The 24864-nt window shown below is 32.4% G+C and overlaps 1 protein-coding gene across 1 annotated transcript in view; it reads right to left on the minus strand.

The window, feature by feature from the left end:
- The window catches only part of LOC138695808 (agrin), a 438873-nt gene extending 423707 nt beyond the window's left edge, over positions 1–15166 (minus strand). The window contains exon 1 of the mRNA XM_069820038.1: positions 15057–15166. Within this exon, the coding sequence (XP_069676139.1) occupies positions 15057–15114 (58 nt within the window). The 5' untranslated portion in view covers positions 15115–15166. The remainder of the gene's footprint in view (positions 1–15056) is intronic.
- Between the last annotated feature and the right edge of the window lie 9698 nt (positions 15167–24864).

Below are 24864 nucleotides of genomic sequence, written 5' to 3' on the forward strand. Positions count from 1 at the left end.
TTCTGTAGGCTTATTTAAAATCATTTTGATGTCTGACTTCGAAACCATTGAAACATCTGGAACATTTGGAAAAGTGAATTTTCTATGACATTTCAAACTTTTGCGAAAAAATGAAATGAATTTTTGGTGACAAAAAAGCTTATAATTATAAGAATTTAATGTAATTCTTTATTATTTTTCAACATTTTCTTAAATTTTGTGAATATTATTTTTATTTATGAAACCATTAAAACGTAATTTATCCATTATTTTAAGCTACAGTTCCTAAATTGGTTACTAGTATGTTTCTTTTCAATGTTAGTTACTGGTAAATGTAATATAATTACAGTTTGTTTTTGCAAATCATTGGTACATGGGAACAGTGAGACGTCTCAGTGTACCCTTCAATGGCATGTCTCACTGTTCCCTTTACGCATAGTTAATTTAAAAATGACGCCATCACTTCAAAATTAAAACAAGAAAGACGAAACTTTGCCAAACATAACCTCAAATACCATAGTATTAGGTAACAAAATATTCATATTTATATCTCATTTGTATATCCAATATAACCTTCATTAAACACAAGCCAAAATTTTACTTCTAGAGTGAAAAATTACTATTTATTTTTTCATCACTCACCTTTATAACTAGAATCAAATCGAGTATGAAAATACTGTTATTTTACTCGTGCAACATACAACTCCACTGTTGCCAACATGTCAACATCAAAATTTACCATCTAATAAAAAATGTCTCACTGTTTTCCCTGTCTTACTGTACCCACTTCTTCCCTACTATTATACACTAAACATGATGACAGATTGTTATCATTATTATTATTATTATTATTATTATTATTATTATTATTATTATTTTTATCTCACTTCTATAGAATTATGTGTTTCTTGTCTTATGTTGACCCTGGCTCTATTCCTTCTTCGTATTATTAGTTTTGGTCTTACCTCCGAGCAGGGGCTTGCGCAAAAGGGGATTTACCGAGTTTGCTCCCCCCCTTGAACTTAAAAAAATTCATATTTAGATTTGTGTATTTCTTTATCCATAATCGTTTTCTCTTTTCTAATTTTTCACTCTCAGACTAACAAAATCTACATCGACATAAGATTAAAGTCCTGCCCCTCTTTCAATGCGCCTGGCATTGATACGTGATTATCCATAATTTCATACAGTAAAAACTATAACATAACCTAAATAATATAAATAAGATAAAATATGAAAGTAAAGTTTTAATTATGAATGATGAAATAAACAGGCATCATTTTAAAAGGTAGGCTACAATTTTATTATTGAATGTACAATGTTGTCGAACAAAGAAACAAATGCTAGCCAGGGAGGTAATAAAAATTGTAGGATAAACAAACATGATTGGTTGAAATACATCGGTCCGTACCATTTTATTGGTCAAAAGTAGTATGACGCAGTAAAAGTGTAATAGTCTAGAGAAAATCAAAACTCGACTGGGATTTAATTGGTTATTACACGATTAAAAGAAAGTATATAAAGATTATAAGAAATAAAGTACTGTGATACAATAAAATATTAATTGACTTACTAAAATATTTACTAAACTGTCTTGGAAAATTTATTATTGCACCGTCTCATGATTACAGATATTCCGCTAGATAGCAGTAGTGTGTTATGATCTGCTGTTCTCTTGTTTACAGTTGTGCCAACTATATAATCTTCATTGATCTCTTATGGACGATTGAAGGCTTTGTTGATTCAGTTCAATTTTTATTAAAACAGTTGCATTCTACTTCAATTATCAATATGTATTAAACAATCTCTGATACGTGACTATCCATAATCTCATAAGCTAAAGCTACAACATAACCTAAATAATTTAAACAAGATAAAATATGATAGTAAAGTTTTAATTATAAATGATAAAATAAACATTTTTTCTTTTAAAAGATATAATTATTGAATTTACAATGTTGTCAAACAAAGAAACAAATGCTACTGAGGTAATAAAAATTGTAGGATAAGCAAACATATTGGTTGAAACAAATACCTTACTATAATAATACCGGACAGCAGTATACTAGCAGCATTGGCGTGAGTGCGAAATATCGCTGACCTGACATCTAGCGGAGAGGGATGGAAATACGTCCACATATACAAATATTAACATAGCGAGATTCGGACTATTGTTTAAAACGTGAGTTACTAATGTGGAATTATATATGAAACACTTAAGAAATGTTGAATAATATTTAATTTAAAATTATTATCTTATATCAAAGCTGCATATTATGAGAAATATTGCATTTCCATAAATAATTGTTACATATTTTTTCTTTGGTTTACCGAGACAAAATCAATCTGATATTAGGAATGAATTTACAGTAATGTTTTATATATGCATTGCTGACAACTTCAAAGATAAAATTGATAGTAATCTGTTGTTTGTAATAATTAGTAAAGGCATGTGGACAACAATGAAACTTAATTTGAAAAAACCTTAAAATCCAATACATTTTAACTTTTATTCATTTATTAGGTGTAAATATAAAAGCCAATTTGTATTTTTCTATCAACACAAAGACGAAGGAATTAGGCCTCCTAAAGAATGTCGTTGATTCACGTTTTATGAACTGTCGGAAATCGAAAGTACGATTTGGAGCAATTTGTAATGCTGCAATTGTCACAATTATAAACAGCACACATACACCCTGACATTTTAACACAACACTTATTAATAAAACTATTAACTAGCCCAGCAACAATACACATTTCAGTTGATTACAGCTTGTTTCGCGAGTATCTCCACACCGGCAGGTAGGTAGCAGCACCACCGTCGTTCGTATGCAATACTGCTAGCTGTCCGGTATTATTATAGTAAGGTACAGGGATATCATTTTATTTTTATTTCAATTTTTATTGTACCTGAGTTTTTGAATGTACTTCACTCCCACCCCTTCTACTAATGAAGTTCAACCGTCCTCCACACAGATCCAAGACCGCATATGCAGTCATAGTAGCCTTACGGTCATAGTAAACAGTATGTACCAAAAATATATTCGCGTTTTCCAGTGACGAAAGAGCTTTCAATATTGAATCATTTTCGCACAGGTACTGTCGTCCATTTGCCTACGTCGTATTCCGGTTTTCCCCACCAGCTTTTATTGGCCAGCTAGTGGCTGGGCTGTCTTTTCTGAGAACATTAATTTCTGTTAGGAATTGGACGTCTACGTAATATTATGCGACTGTTTAAAATAACTTAAGTAAAAGGGCCTCGTTAAGTAATTAACTGTCACGTGATTTCCTCCCTTTCTACGACCCTACGACTTAACCACTTGGACGAACAGTAGATAGCATGTCTGAGTAATTTTATCTGTGCGGATCGGGCAGAAGTGAAGACTGAATTTACAGTACATCAGGTACTCTTTTATAGATTAGGTACACAATTATTTCAACATGAGTTACTAGTACGAAGGACGAAACTGGTAATTGGGATTAGTGCAAGAGTCTATAGTGCGATAATATTCACATTAGAACTGAAGCCTGTATCGAAATGAATGGCCACCATTTTCAAAAATGTATTTAGATATCCATATTATGATTATTTTTCAATTTCACTTCATTCTCTATATTGTACGCTAATGTTCTGTAGACAGTATAATATACAGTGCATAATGAATACGTCCACATGGACAGCTCAGTTTGTGAGTAAAAACACTCATTGTTAATAGTGTACTGTATTTTGATTAAACAAAAACCTAATGAAAATTATCAAACTCATAAGCGCGATATTTCCTAGTTTACGTAAATAGATAAACTACTTTTCTTCCCTCCTATACCTAGTGAATGATTTGTTTGTATATTACGCCAGTATCATAGAACTCCAGTCGTGGAAGGGGGTAGCAAACGGCGTTGATTCAGAGGTATAGCCAGGTTAATATTAAAAATGTTAGTAAAAAAATTGATGTCCCTGTATTTGGTTGAAATACGTCGTTGGTCAAAAGTAGTATGTCGTAAAATGTGTAATAGTCATTGCAACGGCATTATCATTGTGTCTGCTATCCGTAGACTACAAAGAACAAGGTTGGAAACCAGTGCTGTGACACGAGATCAGTTCCGGAACTAGTTGGTGACATCAGGTAGTCTACGTTACAACAGACGTCATTTATTCCAGGAAGGAAATGAGTTCTGTACCACGCTGTGTTACTAACATGTTATTTACATCAAGGCTGTCTGCGATCACACAAGGGGTTACGTTAACCCCAGGCGCCGGAAGTGTGACACCCTCAAAAGACAGGCATCGCTTGTATTTACTGGTATTTACAAACATAAGACGACTGTTTTACTGTAAAGTCTCAGAAGACTCTCGAAACAGACTGCGTTTGTTTGTTAATTTATTTAACAAGTTTTCTGTACTACAGCTGGTATTCAGCTTCGTGAGGTTGTTTAAGAAGCAAAATACTTCATGTAAGAAGTCTTTTGCAATTTTACTCACAGTTGTTCATTCAATTTTCCTTTTTAGCTATGAAAGCTATTCAAAGTCAATGACATAATGAATACACTAAGACGCACAAAGACAAGAGGATAATGTCCGAAACATTTTAAAATGTTGATGTAGTAGTCTCTCTTTTAGGTTTGTAAAGTGCCACAACAATTGAATGCCTATTGCGATCCAGAATTTTTATTTTGTTTTTTCTTTGCTTAAAGCATCTGCTATCTCATGAATTGTCCTGCACAAAAAATTTAAGCTTTAATCGATTTTTAATATTTGAGGAGAAAAATTCGCTCCGGCGCCGGGGATCGAACCCGGGTCCTAGGTTCTACGTACCAAGCGCTCTGACCACTGAGCAACGCCGAATTCAATTCACGGTACCGGATCGAATTCTCCTCCTTCAATGTTTTCCCTTTGTGGCCTTACTCCAAGTTAGGCATATATGTTGACGTTTATGTCCAATGTCAACTGCCATTATACTAGGAGCGCACTCAGTTGAGTGACTTGTTTGGCCGGGATTCCGCAGTTATATGCACTGCTAGCTGTGAGAATATTATAGATCCGGTACTGTGAATTGAATTCGGCGTGGCTCAGTGGTCAGAGCGCTTGGTACGTAGAACTAAGGACCCGGGTTCGATCCCCGGCGTCGGAGCAAATTTTTCTCCTCAAATATTAATTGCCAATATGACAGATATTATTCAGTATGTCAAATTAATAAAGCCATAATATTTAATCGATTTGTTAACCCTTAACCCGAAAGATATAATATTGAAATCACACTCCACCCCAATTTTAATACAATACGGTATAATAAATTGGGGTGGAGTAGCATCATCTCTACTTAATCCATTGATTTTATTACACAGAAGATTAATAAAAATTTGTCTAACCAAAAATATGGATTACCCAACAAATTTAATTTATACAGATTTTAAAGTATTAACTATTGAAGAAATTTACAAATATACTTTACTAACTAACTACCACAGAAATCAATTATTAAAACATAAATCTAATCGATATGAATATCGTACTCGAAGACAAAAGTCTACTTTCCCATTAATTGAGCCTAAATGTCATACAAGTGCAGCTCTTAAACATGGTGCTAGTTTCGGCCCAAGACTTTATAATAAAATTACAAACCATGTTCCAAATTTGAAATATTTTAAAATTGAAGCTTTTAAAAAAGAAATTTATAAAATTATTCCTTAAATGTAATATTAACAGATGTGTGTATTTTTTACCCTTTATTTCTGTCGACTATATTCATATTTTTTGTTGAATATCACTGTCTTCTGTCTGATTGTCAATTTATACAGAGTGATTTATATAGAACTAACACATTTCTTTCTTTCTTTCTTTCTTTCTTTCTTTCTTTCTTTCTTTCTTTCTTTCTTTCTTTCTTTCTTTCTTTCTTTCTTTCTTTCTTTCTTTCTTTCAAAATGAATGACGCTAGCCACAATTTGTTATACCTCAAATGTAGAGTATCTTTGGGAGATTAGTAACCTCTATAGCAAATGTTGAAAATTCTTTATTTATTCGGCTGGAAATTCACTTAATGACCAGTTTTTAACGTCAAATTAAACAGGAGTTTTGATTCCCTGTCACGAGATGCGCAGATGTTTATTCTTTATTCCTTATTGTTGGCAGCTGTTTTCGACATTTTGTTTTAGTCACTGAAAATGCAGTACACATTAAATTAAAAGCTCTACCTTGTGAAGCAATACTGGATTAGGAATTCAATTACAGCTACTCAAAGAGCATACCAGAGAAAATTTGGTGTTCGTACTCCCCCCCCCCCGAAGAAACACAATACTGGGAGTGGTAAACAAATTGGAAAGAACTGGATCTCTAAAAGAATTATAATTTTAATGACAATAATTATACAGAATAAAGAACAAACATATGCACATCTCGTGACAGGGAATCAAAACTCCTGCTTAATGTAACGTTAAAAACTGGTAATTAAGTGAATTTCCAGCCGAATAAATAACGAATTTTCAACATTTGCTATAGAGGTTAGTAATCTCCCAAAGACACTCTACGTTTGAGATAAAACAAATTGTGGCTAGCATCATTCGTTTTGAAATAAATAAAGACAGAAATGTGTCAGTTATATACAAATCACTCTGTATTAAATGTGTTTTTTCTCTCTTTTTCTCTTACTTTTTTTTTTTTTTTTTTGCTCTTGTGTTATTTATTGGTTTGAATTAAGTTACTTACTGTATTTAGTAAACTGTCCTTCTAAATTTTATGTTATATTACTGGATTATTGGCTAAGACTACACCGTACACGAGCCTGGCTCTTACGGTAATGGCTAGAAACATTTTTGTTTTATAATTTTAATTTGTACTCATTGCTAGTTAAATAAACACAGAAAGACCGGTCTAGGAAACCGGGCAAATTTCATTGTTATTGCCATGAGTAGACTAATTTATACACATCTAATTCAAGATAATACATTTTTAACAATAAACACATTTTACAATAAAAATAATTAAAATATTTCATTCGAGAAAAGAAAATAATCAATTAACAAGAAGCAGGTTACAGATATCTACAGGAGGAGCTGCACTACGGAAATCTTTAAAGGATATGATAATACCAAGTCGACCTGGTTGGCGAGTTAGTATAGTGCTGGCCTTCTATCCCCAAGGATGCGGGTTCGATCCCGGGCCAGGTCGATGGCATTTAAGTGTGCTTAAATGCGACAGCCTCATGTCAGTAGATTTACTGGCACGTAAAAGAACTCCTGCGGGACAAAATTCCGGCACATCCGGCGACGCTGATATAACCTCTGCAGTTGCGAGCGTCGTTAAATAAAACATAACATTTTAACATGACTATTACACTCTTACTACGTCATACTACTTTTGACCAATAAAACGGTACGAAAGGACGTATTTCAACCAATCATGGCTGCTTATAGCACAATTTTATCGCATCCCTAGCATTTGTTTAATTTTATCGCGTCCCTAGCATTTGTTTAATTTTATCGCGTCCCTAGCATTTGTTTAATTTTATCGCGTCCCTAAAATTTGTTTCTTTGTTTGCCAACATTTGAAACTGCGCTGGTCTGGACGTCAAAAAAAATATATATATAAAATTACAAACCACTGATCATACCTATGCATCTTCTGAAATCCGATTTACAAATAAATGAAGAGCACCATTCGGAAATCCTGAATAAGTTGAATACACCATGTAGGCCTAAATCAACGAGTTCCACTTCTATTACGCACACGTCCAATATAACATCAATTGAACCACCAACCACATTCAAATTTGAAAATTGTACATTTAATAATTATTCCTTTTAAAATTATTCATTCTGAAATCCTGAATAAGTTGAATACACCATATAGGCCTAAATCAACGAGTTCCACTTCTATTACGCACACGTCCAATATAATATCAATTGAACCACCAACCACATTCAAATTTGAAAATTGTACATTCAATAATTATTCCTTTTAAAATTATTCATGTTTATTTTTATGTCATCGTCGTTAATTAAAACTTTTCTAACACTTGTGTATATTAGTTAGGTTATGTTATAGCTTCTGCTCTGGGAGGATAAAAAGAACTTCTGCTATATGATATTATGGATAGTCACGTATCAGAGATTGTTTAATATTAAGATTTATTGAATAGTAATCATTACAGTGTCTGTATAAAGACACTACTGCCATCTAGCATGCATCTAGCGTAATATTTGTAATGTTGAGATGGTACAATAATACATTTGAAGACAGTTGTATTTTCGTAAGTCAATTAATATTTTATTGTATTGGAGTACTTCGTTACTTCTAATCTTTATATACTTTCTTCTAATCGTGTAATAGTCAATTAAATCCCACTCGAGTTTTGATTTTCTCTAGATAAATCAAAACGTCTAGTGAGATTACTGTTGATAATACCAAGAAGATCTCGAATATTATTATGTGAAGGCGTTTTTCTGGATTTCGTTGGGGTTTGCTGTACTTTACAAACTTGTCTTGACCAAGATATACGTCATTTGTTGGAGAAATATTAGGAGAACGAGGTGGGGCAGTTTCATTTCTATTCTCATCTGACTTCATTATGAATTTGTATGTCTCTTTCTAACAACTCTCCATCTGACTCTGGATCTGATATTTCAGTCTGATTACACCACGAATTATAAAATCAAAGTTTGGGCAAAATCATAGAAATGTGGATATTCACCTACTTCATTTTCATCACCAATTTCCTCTTAATTTTCTAGCCATTATTGCATTATTTTCCGAAAATTAGGACCAGTGGGTATAAGTGGCATGATGGGATACGTTTGCAATAACTGTGGGACATAATAAAGCCTAATTACGGAAAAGAAATAAAAAACAAATCATGCTTACAACAATATTGAAATTGACGTAATATCACGTAATACGATATATGGTCTTTGAGACCGGCAAATATAGCAGGCAGTAATTACCAGAGTGCTGCATTGGAGTTAAATCGCTCGCTCGAACTCGGTCGAGTGTCGCACCCTCGAGTGAGATACGATCGGTCGTGATACGCTAGTAATAAATAGAAGCACAGTACAAGGTCATCTCACCGACATGTCTTGTCTTGTATGGAAGGCGACAGATAAGATACACATATGTTTTGCTCACACGGTAAAAATAAGGCTTTATTTTCTGCGTTTATGACAAACGTTTAATGGAACAGTCAATGGAACGTACCAAAACAGTAACATGAAGTTATAAATAAAATAGTATGAAAAACTTCGATATACAGTTATTATTGCTAATTAATAATTATTCAATATTTGATTTACCACATATATAATATGATAGGTCCATACATAGTGTTCCGCCTATATACTGCGACAATGTAGAAACGTTTTACAAAATATTATTGATATAGCAGTAGATTAATAACAATATTAGTACAGTACAGAGATAACGTCACAGAAAATATAATAAAACGAATAATCATGCTGCACAACTGTTACAGACGCAAAGATTGATACATTTATTATTAGAGATTATTATTATTATTATTATTATTATTATTATTATTATTATTATTATTATTATTATTACTAGAAAACTTGATACAGTTCTTGCATTATCGTGATTGTGTTCTCCGTTTATAATAATTACATTTACATCCAATAACATCTATCAGATGTGGCAAAAACAAAATCACTCCTGTGTGGAAAAAAAAAAACATTTACCTACAACATTTATATTACATTTTAAAGCAAGTTTTGTAGTTGTACTATGGAGAGGTTAGTTAAACACTGCAAAGTTTTGAAATGATAAACATCTATGATGTTACTACACAGTTCATCACAGTAACAAGAACGAATGTCTAACGCTCGGCTTATACCGTTCGAGGATTTATCGCTCGCGACAATTTTACCCATCATGCATGTGCGCTACCTATCGGATTATGCTATGAACTACTTGGCGCTCGAATGAAAATGTCCGATGCAGACCTCTGGTAAACACTATGCATAGACCTCATTCCAAATCTCTTTATTTTGGAGCTTAAGACACTTGCTTCTAGTTATTCGAAGATCCGCGCTATTTTACACTTAGGCTTCCATCGTGAAGAAAATTTTATGGCATTGCATTGTGTCATTAATAAAGTCTCTAAAATAGCAGTGTTATTAGGAAAGAATGGAAGGAAATGATAATAATAATAATGATGAAAATAAACTAAAATTGTTTAACGACACATTAAAGGTGTTAAAATTAAAAAAAAAAAAAAAAAAGTTATGTACCTTAGACAGACGGCCCGTTTCGACGCCGGTGCTGCGTCATCTTCAGCGTCCTACGAACTACAACAATTTTTAACACTTTTAACGTGTCGTTAAACAATTTTAGTTTTTTAAACAAAGTGTTAACGTGAACCAGAATCAATGAATAATGATAATATGAAGTATATTCCGTAATAGCATTAAAGAAACACAATACTATGTTCTGTAACATTATGTAGTTTCATATTTAAACAGTGAAGAAGTGCAAATATAAATATTAATGTAGGCTATCGTGTCCCTTGTGCATTTTTATGAAACTATTAAGAGTGAATTTTGCACACTCGTCAGTAAGTATTTACCTTTTCACAGCACTTACTATATACAATATTTTGAAAACTCTTCAAAATAGTTTAGAGATTTAAAATAACAGTATTTGAATGCGTCTGGTCTCCTCCATTATATCACAATGACTATTAGCTTCAAGATTCATTCATTTATTATTATCCGGCTAGTCCATTTTACTAAGATTTTGCTAATTATGTACCAGAAAAATACTTTTCAGACTCACTGAAATTATCGAATGGATATCATAGCAATACGTGAGATAAAAACATCTCCTTTTTGTTTTTCCAGTTAATATTGCCACTTCTATTACGTTTCACATGAGTTCTTCACACCAATTCTTGCTAGTGCATAATTTTGGTGGGTCAATATTTCGCAATGCTACTTCTAGTTATTCAGTATTAAGTAAATTATGTGGTAGCAATCCTTATAGTTTGAAAAAATTCTAAAATTCAGTTGGATAAAACACAGTTTGCTCACTATCTAAAACTAAATCGAGAAATCCATAATATGGTCCTGGACTGCTTAAAGATACTAATTGCATGAATTATCTAGTTTTAGCCTTCATGATGTGTATCAACAATGTTACTTAATTTCATGGTATAATTTCTATGGCCTCGTGAAAGTCGATGTTGTATACAACACACAATAATAAAAAACAATTGACTGCAGAAGATTGCGTTTTGGTATTACACATGAATGTTTGATCGTACTTATTTTTATTTTTTTATTCTTAATTAATTAAACGTTTATTTGCACAATTTTAATGTAGCCTATGTTTTTCTCCTGGTTATGAAGGTTAAATGTGCAAACTTTGGCACATATCGGTCAAAGCGTGTAGATTTGTATAGAGAACATACACGTATACATACATACCCACATTTACTTTAGTTTGTTTCATTAAGCAATATTATAAATTAAGCAGATGCAGATAGTGAAACACTGTGTTTTCTTCAAGGTAAGGCTCAAAATGTTAACTATCACGTAAGTTTTCAGACAATTCAAAGACTCTCATAAACTTCGTCACTTTCTGACCAGGTCTGAGGCCAGGATTTCAAAAAATTAGTGACGTTAATATTGACGTGTACTATATTGTTATAAGACGTGCTTTGTTGAATAAATAAAAACTGTCTTTACTGGAACTATTAAAATAATACTCATATGGAATTATTACAATGTCCATGAAGTTGAAGCATTTTCTAGATTAGTTTGTAACTTAAACTAATTTCTCATATTCTCAACGTAGTTACTTAATCTTTTTCTCACATATTTTCCTCTGATAATGGAGCAAGTCAAGAGACATGATTCTTCTTGCACGTGAAGATTTCTTAATAGCAAAAATATTTTTTAATTACTGCCCAAATTTCGTCAGTATCACAACACATACTAAATTCCCAAACACACTGATACCGCTGACAGAAGCGAAGGAAATTTTTGTGCTGAGAGATTTACACCGTGAACTTTCGTTGAAATATGAAAATGTGTTTATTATTTTTATTATTATTATTATTATTATTATTATTATTAATTACTGTATTATATTGAAGGTATGTGGATAGAAATATTATTTATATATAATTTGAACTGGTAATGGAAATTACGGGAAAACGGTTGAACGGATTTTAATAAATGACCCCTCATTTTGAAGCCTGGAACTCAAAGTTTTTCAGAAAAATAGTAGTTTTCAGTGAAATGTCAATTTTTCAACATAATTTTCCTATTTTTCAAAATCCATCTGTCGTCAGTTTCGAGAACTAGCTAATTGCATTTCAGAATAAAACAAAGCACACACTACAGTAAACAATATTACACGACGGCCATGATCTGCAAGAATGCTGACATATTTAGAGCTCAAATTAAATTGGTTATTAAAAACTTAACTTACTAAAAATAATTTACAGGTTCGATTCTGTGGTGTGTAATTTCTGGGTACATATGTGTATTGGATATTAAAAACTACAAAACTTGAGGTGGTTTGATGACATTATTACCATTATAAATGAATTAATATTATTGCAGTTAATTCCATGATGTGACTATTTTTCATTAATTATACATATTAATGCTATATTGATGATATGAAAGTGAGTTGTAGTTGTAGAGAATAACTTAAATTAGATTTTGATTTCTATATTTTACTGAGTGGCGGCTATATAGTATATGTTACTGAAAGCTATAAAACTTACGTAAGATAATAATGTTATTAAAATCAAATATTTTTATAGTTATTAATCAAGTGGGGTTGAGTCTTTTTCATATATTTAATGGCGGTGTGGTGTAGATATTTATATGCGTAGTTCTCTTCAGTATTGGCTCGAGAGAGAGTATCTTTCATTGTTATGGAAGCAAGTAACTTTCAGAATGTCTGGTATTCTTCATTGAAAATAAATGTGAAAAATGTTTATTTGAACGTCTAATGAACTTAGTTTGCAGCATTCGCTGCACATGCCACTAGTTATTTATAAAAAGAAAACTAGTGTATAAGTATGAAATATTATTTTTTTAGGCATTGATCACATTATCGTAAATTTCACCACACATTCACAAACACACAGTAAGGATAAGATTAAAGTAAAATTATCTACAAATAGATTAAAAGCAGATGTTTTGATTGAAATTCGTCAGTAGGTTTCGGTTCACTGGAATTTTACATTTTATTCGTAGAAATATGAAAATGTGTTTACTACTACTATTATTATTATTATTATTATTATTATTATTATTATTATTATTATTATTATTATTATTATTAATTTCTGTATTCTATTGATGGTATATGAATAGAAATACTATTCATAAGAAAAAAACTAGTGTGTAAGTATGAAATACCATTTTTTTAGGCATTGATCATATTATCGTATATTTCACCTTACACTCACAAACATCCAATCAGGATAAGATTAAAGTAAAATTGTCTACAAATAGATTAAAAGCAATTGTTTTGATTGAAATTCGTCACTAGGTTTCGGTTCACTGAAATTTTACATTTTATTCGTTGAAATATGAAAATGTGTTTATTATTATTATTATTATTATTATTATTATTATTATTATTATTATTATTAATGTATTCTATTAATGGTATGTGGATAGAAATATTATTCATGAGAAGAAAACTAGCGTATAAGTATGAAATACCATTTTTTTAGGCATTGATCATATTATCGTAAATTTCACCACACACTCACAAACACACAATCACGATAAGGTCAAAGTAAAATTGTCTACAAATAGATTAAAAGCAGATATTTTGATTGAAATTCGTCAGTAGGTTTCGGTTCACTGGAATTTTATATTTTATTCGTAGAAATATGAAAATGTGTTTACTATTATTATTATTATTATTATTATTATTATTATTATTATTATTATATTAATTACTGTAATATATTGAAGGTATGTGGGTAGAAATATTATTTATAAAAAGAAAACTAGTGTATAAGTATGAAATATTATTTTTTTTAGACATTGATCATATTATCGTAAATTTCACCACACACTCACAAACACACAATCACGATAAGGTTTTTTCTTTTTTTAATAACACTTATGCCACATTTACAATCTGTCTACAATAGACAATAAGTAAATATTATAAAGGAATGTGACATGAGTGGAGATGTTATCTCATGACAACACTCCAAAAGAAAAATAACAATGTTTTAAATAGTTATAGTAAAAATGAATGGAAGGTCAAGAGCGTTGGTCCTTTTAAGTCTTCTTATTGTTTGACTAACGATAAGGTTAAAGTAAAATTGTCTACAAATAGATTAAAAGCAGATGTTTTGATTAAAATTCGTCAGTAGGTTTCGGTTTACTGAAATTTTACATTTTATTCGTTGAAATATGAAAATGTATATTGAAGGTATGTGGGTAGATATATTATTTATAAAAAAAAACTAGTGTATAAGTATGAAATATTATTTTTTTAGGCATTGATCATATTATCGTAAATTTCACCACACACTCACAAACACAAAATCAGGATAAGTTCAAAGTAAAATTGTCTATAAATAGATTAAAAACAGATGTTTTGATTAAAATTCGTCAGTAGGTTTCGGTTCACTGAAATTTTACATTTTATTCGTTGAAATATGAAAATGTATATTGAAGGTATGTGGGTAGAAATATTATTTATAAAAAGAACACTAGTGTACAAGTATGAAATATTATTTTTTTCAGGCATTGATCATATTATCGTAAATTTCACTACACACTCACAAACACACAATCAGGGTAAGGTCAAAGTAAAATTGTCTACAAATAGATTAAAAACAGCTGTTTTGATTGAAATTCGTAAGTAGATTTCGGTTCAATGAAATTTTACATTTTATTCGCGGAACGGCGAAAGTACAAATTACTTTAATTTAAGTGAGTTAGGATGTATTACTTGGATTCGAAGGAGGTTTCCTGTATTGTTAAGTAATACGACTCAATGTAGAGATGAAAAAAGAGGCCTGTAAGAAAAGAAACGCTAGTCTGAACGCCAGAAAAATCACATGAGTGCCCTTGAGACTGTGACTTACCACTGAGGACGAAGAACACGAGCGCCACCAGCGCCGCTTTCGTGGACCTGCACTGCATTGTTGCGAGAATGATGCGCTAACGGAGACCGCTTGCCGCAGACTGACCGGTGAGACCCGTCCCAGTTCCGTATTATATGCCGGCCCCTTCAGTGCAATAACGGCGGAAGTGATTCCATAATCCTGCAAGAAGCTCAGCTGCAGCAGCAATACTCGTCACTCCGACATCCGGGAGTCGAACACTCGACCGTCTCGTAACAAAACACTCATCCTAAACCGACTTGTTCCGCATAACAGCAGCAATAACAATGTAATAATAACAACAACAACAAAAAAGTAACAAGATAAACAGAAATAAATTCTAAAAATAACTCCTAACAATGGTAACAGCGAGAATTAAGTCTGTTAAGCGGAACTGAATAAAGATATATATATATATATATATATATATATATATATATATATATATATATATATATACTTACTTACTTACTTACTGGCTTTTAAGGAACCCGGAGGTTCATTACCGCCCTCACATAAGCCCGCCATTGGTCCCTATCCTGAGCAAGATTAATCCATTCTCTATCATCATATCCCATCTCCCTCAAATCCATTTTAATATTATCTTCCCATCTACGTCTCGGCCTCCCTAAAGGTCTCGTTCCCTCCGGCCTCCCAACTAATACTCTATATGCATTTCTGGATTCTCCCATACATGCTACATGCCCTGCCCATCTCAAACGTCTGGATTTAATGTTCCTAATTACGTCAGGTGAAGAATACAAGGCGTGCAGTTCTGTGGGGTGTAACTTTCTCCATTCTCCTATAACTTCATCCCTCTTAGCCCCAAATATTTTCCTAAGCGCCTTATTCTCAAACACCCTTAACCTATGTTCCTCTCTCAAAGTGAGAGTCCAAGTTTCACAACCATAAAGAACAACCGGTAATATAACTCTTTTATAAATTATAACTTTCAGACTGGATGATAAAAGCTTCTCAACCGAATAATAACGGGCATTTCCCACATTTATTCTGCGTTTAATTTCCTCCCGAATATCATTTATATTTGTTACTGTTGCTCCAAGATATTTGAACTTCTCCACCTTTTCAAAAGATAAATTTCCAATTTTTATATTTCCATTTCGTACAATATTCTCGTCACGAGACATAATCATATACTTTGTCTTTTCGGGATTTACTTCCAAACCTATCTCTTTACTTGCTTCCAGTAAAATTCCCGTTTTTTCTCCTAATCATTTGTGGATTTTCTCCTAACATATTCACGTCATCCGCATAGACAAGCAGCTGATGTAACCCGTTCAATTCCAAACCCTGCCTGTTATCTTGGATATAGGGTTTCTCAAAATTAACTTTGCTCTAGAATATGCCACTAGGAACGTGCAGGAAAACAGAGAGGGTTTGGAATTGAACAGGTTACATTTCTGTTTATACGGATGACGTGAATGTGTTAGGAGAAAATACACAAACTATTAAGAAAAACACGGGAATTTTACTTGAAGCAAGTAATGAGATAGGTTTGGAAGTAAATCCCGAAAAGATCAATTATCTGATTATGTCTCGTGACCAGAACATACCGTAGAAGAGGGTAAAGTCGATCAAAATTTTGCAATTTTTTAATGATATTCAGGTTATGCAATGGAGCGAAGTTCCTCAAAAAATAGCATTTTGTAGTCATGTCCTTCACTTATGAAGGCACGTTAGAAGAACTGAACTGCAATCTATAAAAAAACTGATTTTTTTTATTTGACTTGTGATCGAAGTTACCTGCTTAAATTGGGTAAACTCGATCACCATTGAATTTTTAGTTTAAGATCGTTTTTAAAATATTGCGGAGTAAAGTCGATCATTGTTTATGTTTTTTAAAAACAAATTAAGTCTATTACATATAGTTCATTTGTTATAAGGGGTGTAAAAAACAATAATAATCTACAATATATGCCTATAGCATTATATAGTGTATCTTTTGTTACTGATATCATACTATTCGATACAATTAGGCCTATAGGTCTCCACTGTACAAACATGACTATGATTGCCAACTTATAAAACATAAAAAACACATTTTAATATTTCACATACCAACAAACAAAGATTTAAGAATTCAAAATTTACAGTGAAATACCACACTTCAATTAGAATCTAAAATGCAATTCAACATTGCTTAGGTTTATATCAGATGTTATTTGAAATCTTCCCCTCCTCAGTCACTTTAGAAAATTCGTTGTTCCCTTAGTCAGGTACAGAGGGGTGTACAAAATATGTTCCTTTGGCAGTGCTTCTCATATGCAAGAAATTCACCATAATTTCGCCTTCCTCTTTCCCCACTATCCCATCAATATAAGCTATACTATGTCAATTTTCTATTTCTAAGTTTTAGTTAGAGGTATTTCAGTGAAAAATTTATTCTTCCTGCTGGTCCTATCTGCTTCGAGTAGGTCGATGGCATGATCGACTTAACCCTACAAAGGTACAAGTTTTCTTAAAACAATAAGTTTCAATACTAACATTTAAGAACTGCAAACTATTATTTCAGGAACAATCTCAACGAAAAATACTTACGTATACTTCCTGTCCCCTTTCACTGCTGACGATAATTTAGAGTTTGTAAGACTTTGTTTTCATTTAAGAGAAAAAGTTGAATACTTGTATAACAATTTTCACTTCAACGGTAATTACACAGTGTTCCCATTCTTGGCATTCGCAGGCTTTTTGTTGTCCCTCTCGCTTACATTTGCAATATCAGGCAATGAAGTCAGTATAACAAAATTTTAAAAGTAACTGAGAAAATATATAATTTTCAGTAAAAATCGCAAATGATCGATTATACACCCACCTATTGACTTTACCCACTTCTACGGTAGTAGGGTAAAGTTGCCTAATTCCGTGATACTTCTATTTCCGTGATACGTTTTTTTCACTGAATGTCACGGGATTGGGTATTTTACTATGCAGTTCACCGATGTCTCAAAATTGGCGAAAGATGCACTCTTTACAGAAAGATGTCTGGGGCTAGGATCGAACGGCAAAGATTTGGCTGACATTCAATTTTTAAAAAAATGTCACGGGATTAAGGATATTACGGAAATAGGCAACTTTACCCTGAGAAATAAAATACAAAAATTGGAAATTTATCCTTTGAAAAGGTAGAAAAATTCAAACATCTTGCAGTAAAAGTAACAAATATAAATGACACTCGAGAGGAAATTAAACGCAGAATAAATATGGGATATGCCTGTTATTATTCGGTTGAAAAGCATTTGCCATCCAATCTGCTCTAAAAAAATTGAAAGTTATAATTTATAAAACAGTTATATTACCGGTTGTTATGTATGGTTGTGAAACTTATACTCTCACTTTGAGAGAGGAACAGAGGTTAAGGATGTTCTAGAATAAGGTGCTTAGGAAAATATTTGGAGCTAAGAGAGATGAAGTTACAGAAGAATGGAGAAAGTTACACAACGCAGAACTGCACGCATTGTATTCTTCACCTGACATAATTAGGAACATTAAATCCAGACGTTTGAGATGGGCAGGGCACGTAGCACGTATGGGCGAATCCAGAAATGCATGTAAAATGTTAGTAGGAAGACCTGAGGGGAAAATATTTTTGGGAAGGCTACACGTAGATGGGAGGATATTAATAAAATGGATTTGAGGGAGGTGGGATATGATGGTAGGGACTGGATTAATCTTGCTCAGGATAGGGGCCGATGTCGGGCTTACGTGAGGGCGGCAATGAACCTCCGGGTTCCCTAAAAGCCATTTGTAAATGAGTAAGAGGCAACTTTAATTTTATTGCTAATATTTTCTTCATGTTTTACACAATTTAAAGAAGTTGTTGGCACTGGCATATGACACATGAAATGAAATTTTTTTACTCACTGTCATAACTTTGTCGTAGACGTTGTATGTGTCCACCATTTTGTTCTTGCACAAGTAACAGACTCTCTCCAATGTTGTATACAACAACTCTATGTTCGTGTTCTGCAATACCTGCCATAGTGTGTGCGATGGAATCCTTCAAATAATTGCCGTAGGTTTGCTCAAGAACACTCTTTCCTTCACGAACCAATAATCTACGGTTGCAGGCTAACTTACAGGAAAGTTTCTACTATTAACACGATGCAAATAAATCCCACTTCTTGTGTAATAAACCAATCCCAGAATTCTTTTGCGTCGGAAATGGAGAAAATATTTTGTGCGAGATCGTGCGTATTTGCTTGGTTTCCGCACAAAACCAATCCGCGGTAAGTCTAAAATTCCACATTCAGTATTCCCAACCTAACACACATAACAATTTCCCTCTTCTTACCGCTTAAGTGACATATTGATTTTACTGCTTTAGGCTTCTAACATATTATTTTTAGAGACGTTCAATATAGTAATAATTATAAATTGGAAACTTACCACTGCAATTTCACCTAAATTGCACTGTTAATTATTGTTTTTAAATATTTGCAAAAATTAAGTAAACTCTACAACTCCACTAAAGTTACTGCATTCCTGATACAAGTAACAATAAGGAAACCGTAAAAAAATCAACAAGATTCCAGATGCCGATGTTATTACTGCAATATGTTATATAAATAATATTGTTAAAATATTAAAATGAAAAATAAATCATTACATAACCTTACCGTTTGTTTTAAGTTCGCATTTATGGACTGGGGGAAAAAAAAGACAGACTATACCACGGCCTGCTGGAGTATATAAACACAGAAAACATTTTAAAGCAACAATGTTGAAGATAGATATTTTTGTTTTGCAAATTTGCCGTCATTGAACAGAAACCAAGATGGAGATTTCATTGCAACTAATTAGAAATTCCTCTTTCAGGTATGTAATAAACGATCTTCGCACAAAATAATGTACGATACACGAGCGGTATGTTTTCTTTCAATTCTCGGAAATTAAAAAAGCTCAACTACGTTTTTTCTCGAACATGAAAACTTCAACATACCGCTCTTGTAACGCATATTACTATTGTGTCGGAAACGGAGAAAATATGAACAATTGAAGTTACGATACCTCTTACTTCTGGAAAAACTTTATATTATAAAGATGACGGCTATAATAATAATAATAATAATAATAATAATAATAATAATAATAATAATAATAATAATAATAATATTTTCTGAATTCTGAAAGTCATACGTGTGAAGAGATTAAGGCCCATTAAGGCAAATCTCAGACCTTTTGTGACATTACTATAGACAAAACTTGTTCGCACTGATTTGATCTATTATTTCTGTAAATTAATGTAAAACGTTCCCTCCCTCTCTGTATATTCAATACAAAATATAGGAAAAATAATAACTAGTAATGCAACGTTAAATTGTATTAAATTTATTTTACTCTCAATTATATTTACAATTCTTATAAATAAGAACAAATTTCTTGAAAATTCAAATATCATATTAACACCCAATAAAAGCAAAGAAGTTTTATATTCATATTCATTCATATTCTTTATTTGCCTGAAGGTACAAGAGGCCTCGTCAATGTAATAATATATAAACAATGTGTCAATATTTAAAATATTAAAAGAATAAAAAATAGTAAAATTTAACTAAAATACATCATTTTCAAAAAAATGATTCATATTATAAAAGGGATTATTTTGTAGCCATCTCTTAATCTGAAGTTTAAATTGTGTTTCATTATATGCCTTTTTATTTGTAGGTACCTTATTATATACTTTTATGCTCGACCATGCCGAAATGTAGTAATTATACACCTGGTAGCAGTCCTTTAATGCATGTCATAAAGTACACCTACTCATTAAAGTATAGGTCTTCAGCCAATGATAACTCAGCTTACATGTGTTCAGCCAATGACAAGTCAGCTTTGTACCGTTATAAAACCGCAAGTATCGATTATTCTCGGACATGCAATCGAAAGAGAATTAGCGAAAAGTCACGGAGGCTGGAAATCCAATACTGTCGCAGAAGGTTATGTTCTGTTACTATAATAATTAGCGTTAATTGTAAATAATATTCAAATAAATTCAATTTGTCATCTCGTTTTTCAATGTCGAATTCAATAATCAAGGTCATAATATTATAATATTGTCAAGTTTAACGGGACTACGTCAAGGTCAATGACATTATTGTTCCTCGGAAAAAAATCAATACTTTCGCGTCTGCGCACATCTCACAATTCACGACCTAGAACAAGGTCACTTCCGATCTTGTCAGATACAAATAAAATGTATACATCTGAATACCGGTAATTTCAAGTTAGAAATATGGTCGAGCATAAAAAGTCATATGAAACTCGCCTATAATGGTAATTAAGAAGCTCGTATGAAAATTATGAAACTCGCTTGCGCTCGTTTCATAAATATCCATACTCGATTCTTAATTACTATCATTATAGGCTCGTTGCATAATGTACTATTATTGCAGTAATTACATAGCTTGATTGTGTTTTTTGCAACCTGACATGTGGTACATTTAATTGATCATTATTTCTGGTTTCATAGCGATGCAGATCTACTATACTTGTATAATTAGTAACATTCTTGTTTACATACATTAAAAGATCAAAAATATATAGATTGTAGACTGTCATAATCTTTTCATTTTTGAAAAGAGATCTACATGAGAGTCTGGGTGGTGACATTGTTAAAATACTCAGTTACAGGGATTCTTTGAATACCCTACAATATCCGCTAATATTATAACGAAAACTTCAGGAGAAATATACAAACGAAATTTGGAAGAAAAAAAAACAGCGATGAAAAGAAAATGAGTGTGCAAGCAAGAAGACTATTCGTTACAGAATCATTACGAACTTATCAACATTATGGAATAGGAAGAACCCCTTTTGTACTGGCACAAAAAGAAATGAAGATAATTAAAACTTTATTAACCAAAACAGTAAGCAAAAAAAAAAAAAAAAAGACTACAAATTATGATAAAATTATTAAAATATCCATAAGGTATAGTAAATGCTTTTATTACATTTATTCATTTAGAATGTAAGCTAGAGTCAAAATGCGATACACGCTAGCCTTATTAACTAGAATGAAATGCAATGGATGAGTTTTGAATGAACAGCAACCAAGAAACACTTACTGCACCGTCAAGAGTAGAGAAATTTCATGACGTAATTTCTTTGCACTTCTGGCAAATTGCGTATCTTAGAAATCGTTTTTATAGAAGAACTGAAGCTAGAAAATTGCATTCTGTAATAACGCAATTAGTCATAATACCACTGCTTTTCAGTTCATACTGAGAAATACAAGCAGAAAAAGAAAGTCGTAAAAAAACGAATGCATTAAAACATTTGTAGCTGTTCTTTTTTTAACACATCTATGATAAGGTTTCAAGTACGTGGTTAATCAAAGGCAATCTCTTCTGAGAAACAGAAGGATTCTAGATTACACCCAAGATATACATAGGCATTCGAACCAGAAATTCCAATAAAAATAATATGAGATAGCAAATGAACACGGACAAATAAAAATAATGTAAAGCTGTGGTAGAAAACGGGGGAAAATGGGAACTAATTCTATCACTAACAGAATATAATAATAATAGTTCTATTTTCCCTGTCAGAGTTAAGGTCATCAGCCCTTCTCTTCCACTCAAGCAGGATCAAATCACATACAGAAAAATACATACCCGTATACAAAAATTAACTTAAGATAATAATAATAATAATAATAATAATAAAATAAAAAGAGAGATTGAATACATATACACAATCAGTATTAACTTAAAAAATAATAATAAAATAAATATAATAAAAAAGAGACTGAATACATAATCACAAAGAGGAAAATACATTCTAGTATACAAATATTAACTTAAAAAAAAGAATTAATATATATGAATATAATCTCACAAGTAAAGGAATATATTACAGAACTAGATATTATGGCAGTAAAAATCCGTTTACATACAGTCATAGATGGTGGTGGTGTTGGTGGTTGTGGTGGTGGTGGTGGTGGTGGTGCTGGTGGTGGTGGTGGTGATGGTGGTGGTGGTGGTTGTGGTGGTGGTGGTGGTGCTGGTGATGGTGGTTGTGGTGGTGGTGCTGGTGGTGGTGGTGGTTGTGGTGGTGGTTGTGGTGGTGGTGGTGGTGGTGGTGGTGGTTGTGGTTGTGGTGGTGGTGGTGGTGGTGCTGGTGGTTGTGGTAGTGGTGGTGGTGCTGGTGATGGTGGTTGTGGTGGTGGTGCTGGTGGTGGTGGTGGTTGTGGTGGTGGTGCTGGTGGTTGTGGTGGTGGTGGTGGTGCTGGTGGTGGTGGTTGTGGTTGTGGTGGTGGTGGTGGTGGTGCTGGTGGTGGTGGTGTAGTAGTAATAATAATAATAATAATAATAATAATAATAGTAATATTAATATTTTAAATATTCACATTTAAAGTTTTCCGTTCCAAATTACGAGTTTTTAGGCCACAGTATATCTTTCCATTTTTTTTCGACTTCTTTCATTTAGATTTTAGAATTACTTTAGATTATAATTTTATTTTTAGCGAAGTATTTCATCGTTCTTTCTCTGGGCACAAGAATACCGATCTATCGATGGACCTACTATTCAGTTTAGACGTACATTGGGCTGCAAAAGAAATGCCAAGTCGAAGTCGCTATCGATTTGAAATATTATCACAATCTACTATATACAGTCACGAAGCTTGAGTTTTGAGGGTGCTAGAAACAATAGACTGTGACGGTTCTATTTTGTATTGCCTGTAATGAGGCGATATTAGCGATCCTAGTGGTGAGCAACTATCTAATGTTTGCATATTTACTACGTATTGAGCTTCGCGACTGTATATACTAGACTGTGATATTATCGTGTTACGAGGACTTCGATTAAGAAACAATAGAAATAGAGATACAGAAATGTTTCATTTATATTCAATTCTCAATTCTGTATCGTATTTATAATACAATTTTATATTTACATTTTTATTCATAATAAAATTGATACATTTTGTTGTTAATACAATATGAAACGTAGCTGGCCGTATATATTGATTGTAACAATGACGCAGAGCCTTCTTCAGTTACAAGCCGGAGCCATACGTCGGCAACACTGTAATTAACTGTAAAACGGAGGCCTACGATTCATAACATGTATTGGTGCTATTGCAGATTTCCAGTATGTTACAATATAAGTGTGTGTCGATGGAATTATGTTCGCGGTAGTTGATGTATTATAAACTAAGTGCGTGTTGGCGATAAAAAGAAGACAATAAATGAAAATATGGCTGCAGTCTTTGGCAATTTTACGGTTATTAATAATGACAGAGTGATTGACAATTGTTCTAAATATTGAATATTGTATAAACTACATTTTTATAGTCTTACTTGTGGTTTGTGGTGTATCAGAATTCTAGCTAAATTGTTGGATCTCGCCTGCTATATCAATAAAGTTGCGCCATTGATTTTCAAGTTAATTGTAAACAGCTGTTTTGTGATTCCATAAATGTTGTAGTTTTGTTGAAGATTCGGAATGCTTGCTATACGTCAGAATTAGCTATAATTTGTAGATGAATACACTCACTTTGTTGGTTATCAAGGTGTTTATTAATATTATTTATTTTGTAATAAATTAGTTATAAACATGTTTATTTTCATTTCGTATGTACAGGATTTAAAGTTCACTGAGTTTACGCTAATTGGCGCATACTTAATAGATAATGATGTGTTTTGTTACGTATTATGTTGAAGGTATGTTTCTTCAGTTTTTCATAGATCTTAATACTTGGTCTTGGCCTATTTAAAATTACATTTTTTTTAAATTATGCAAATCTGGCTTTCAGGTACTAGCTTCAGTA

Source organism: Periplaneta americana, chromosome 3 (assembly GCF_040183065.1).
Source record: "Periplaneta americana isolate PAMFEO1 chromosome 3, P.americana_PAMFEO1_priV1, whole genome shotgun sequence".
In the NCBI taxonomy this organism is placed as follows: Eukaryota; Metazoa; Arthropoda; class Insecta; order Blattodea; family Blattidae; genus Periplaneta; species Periplaneta americana.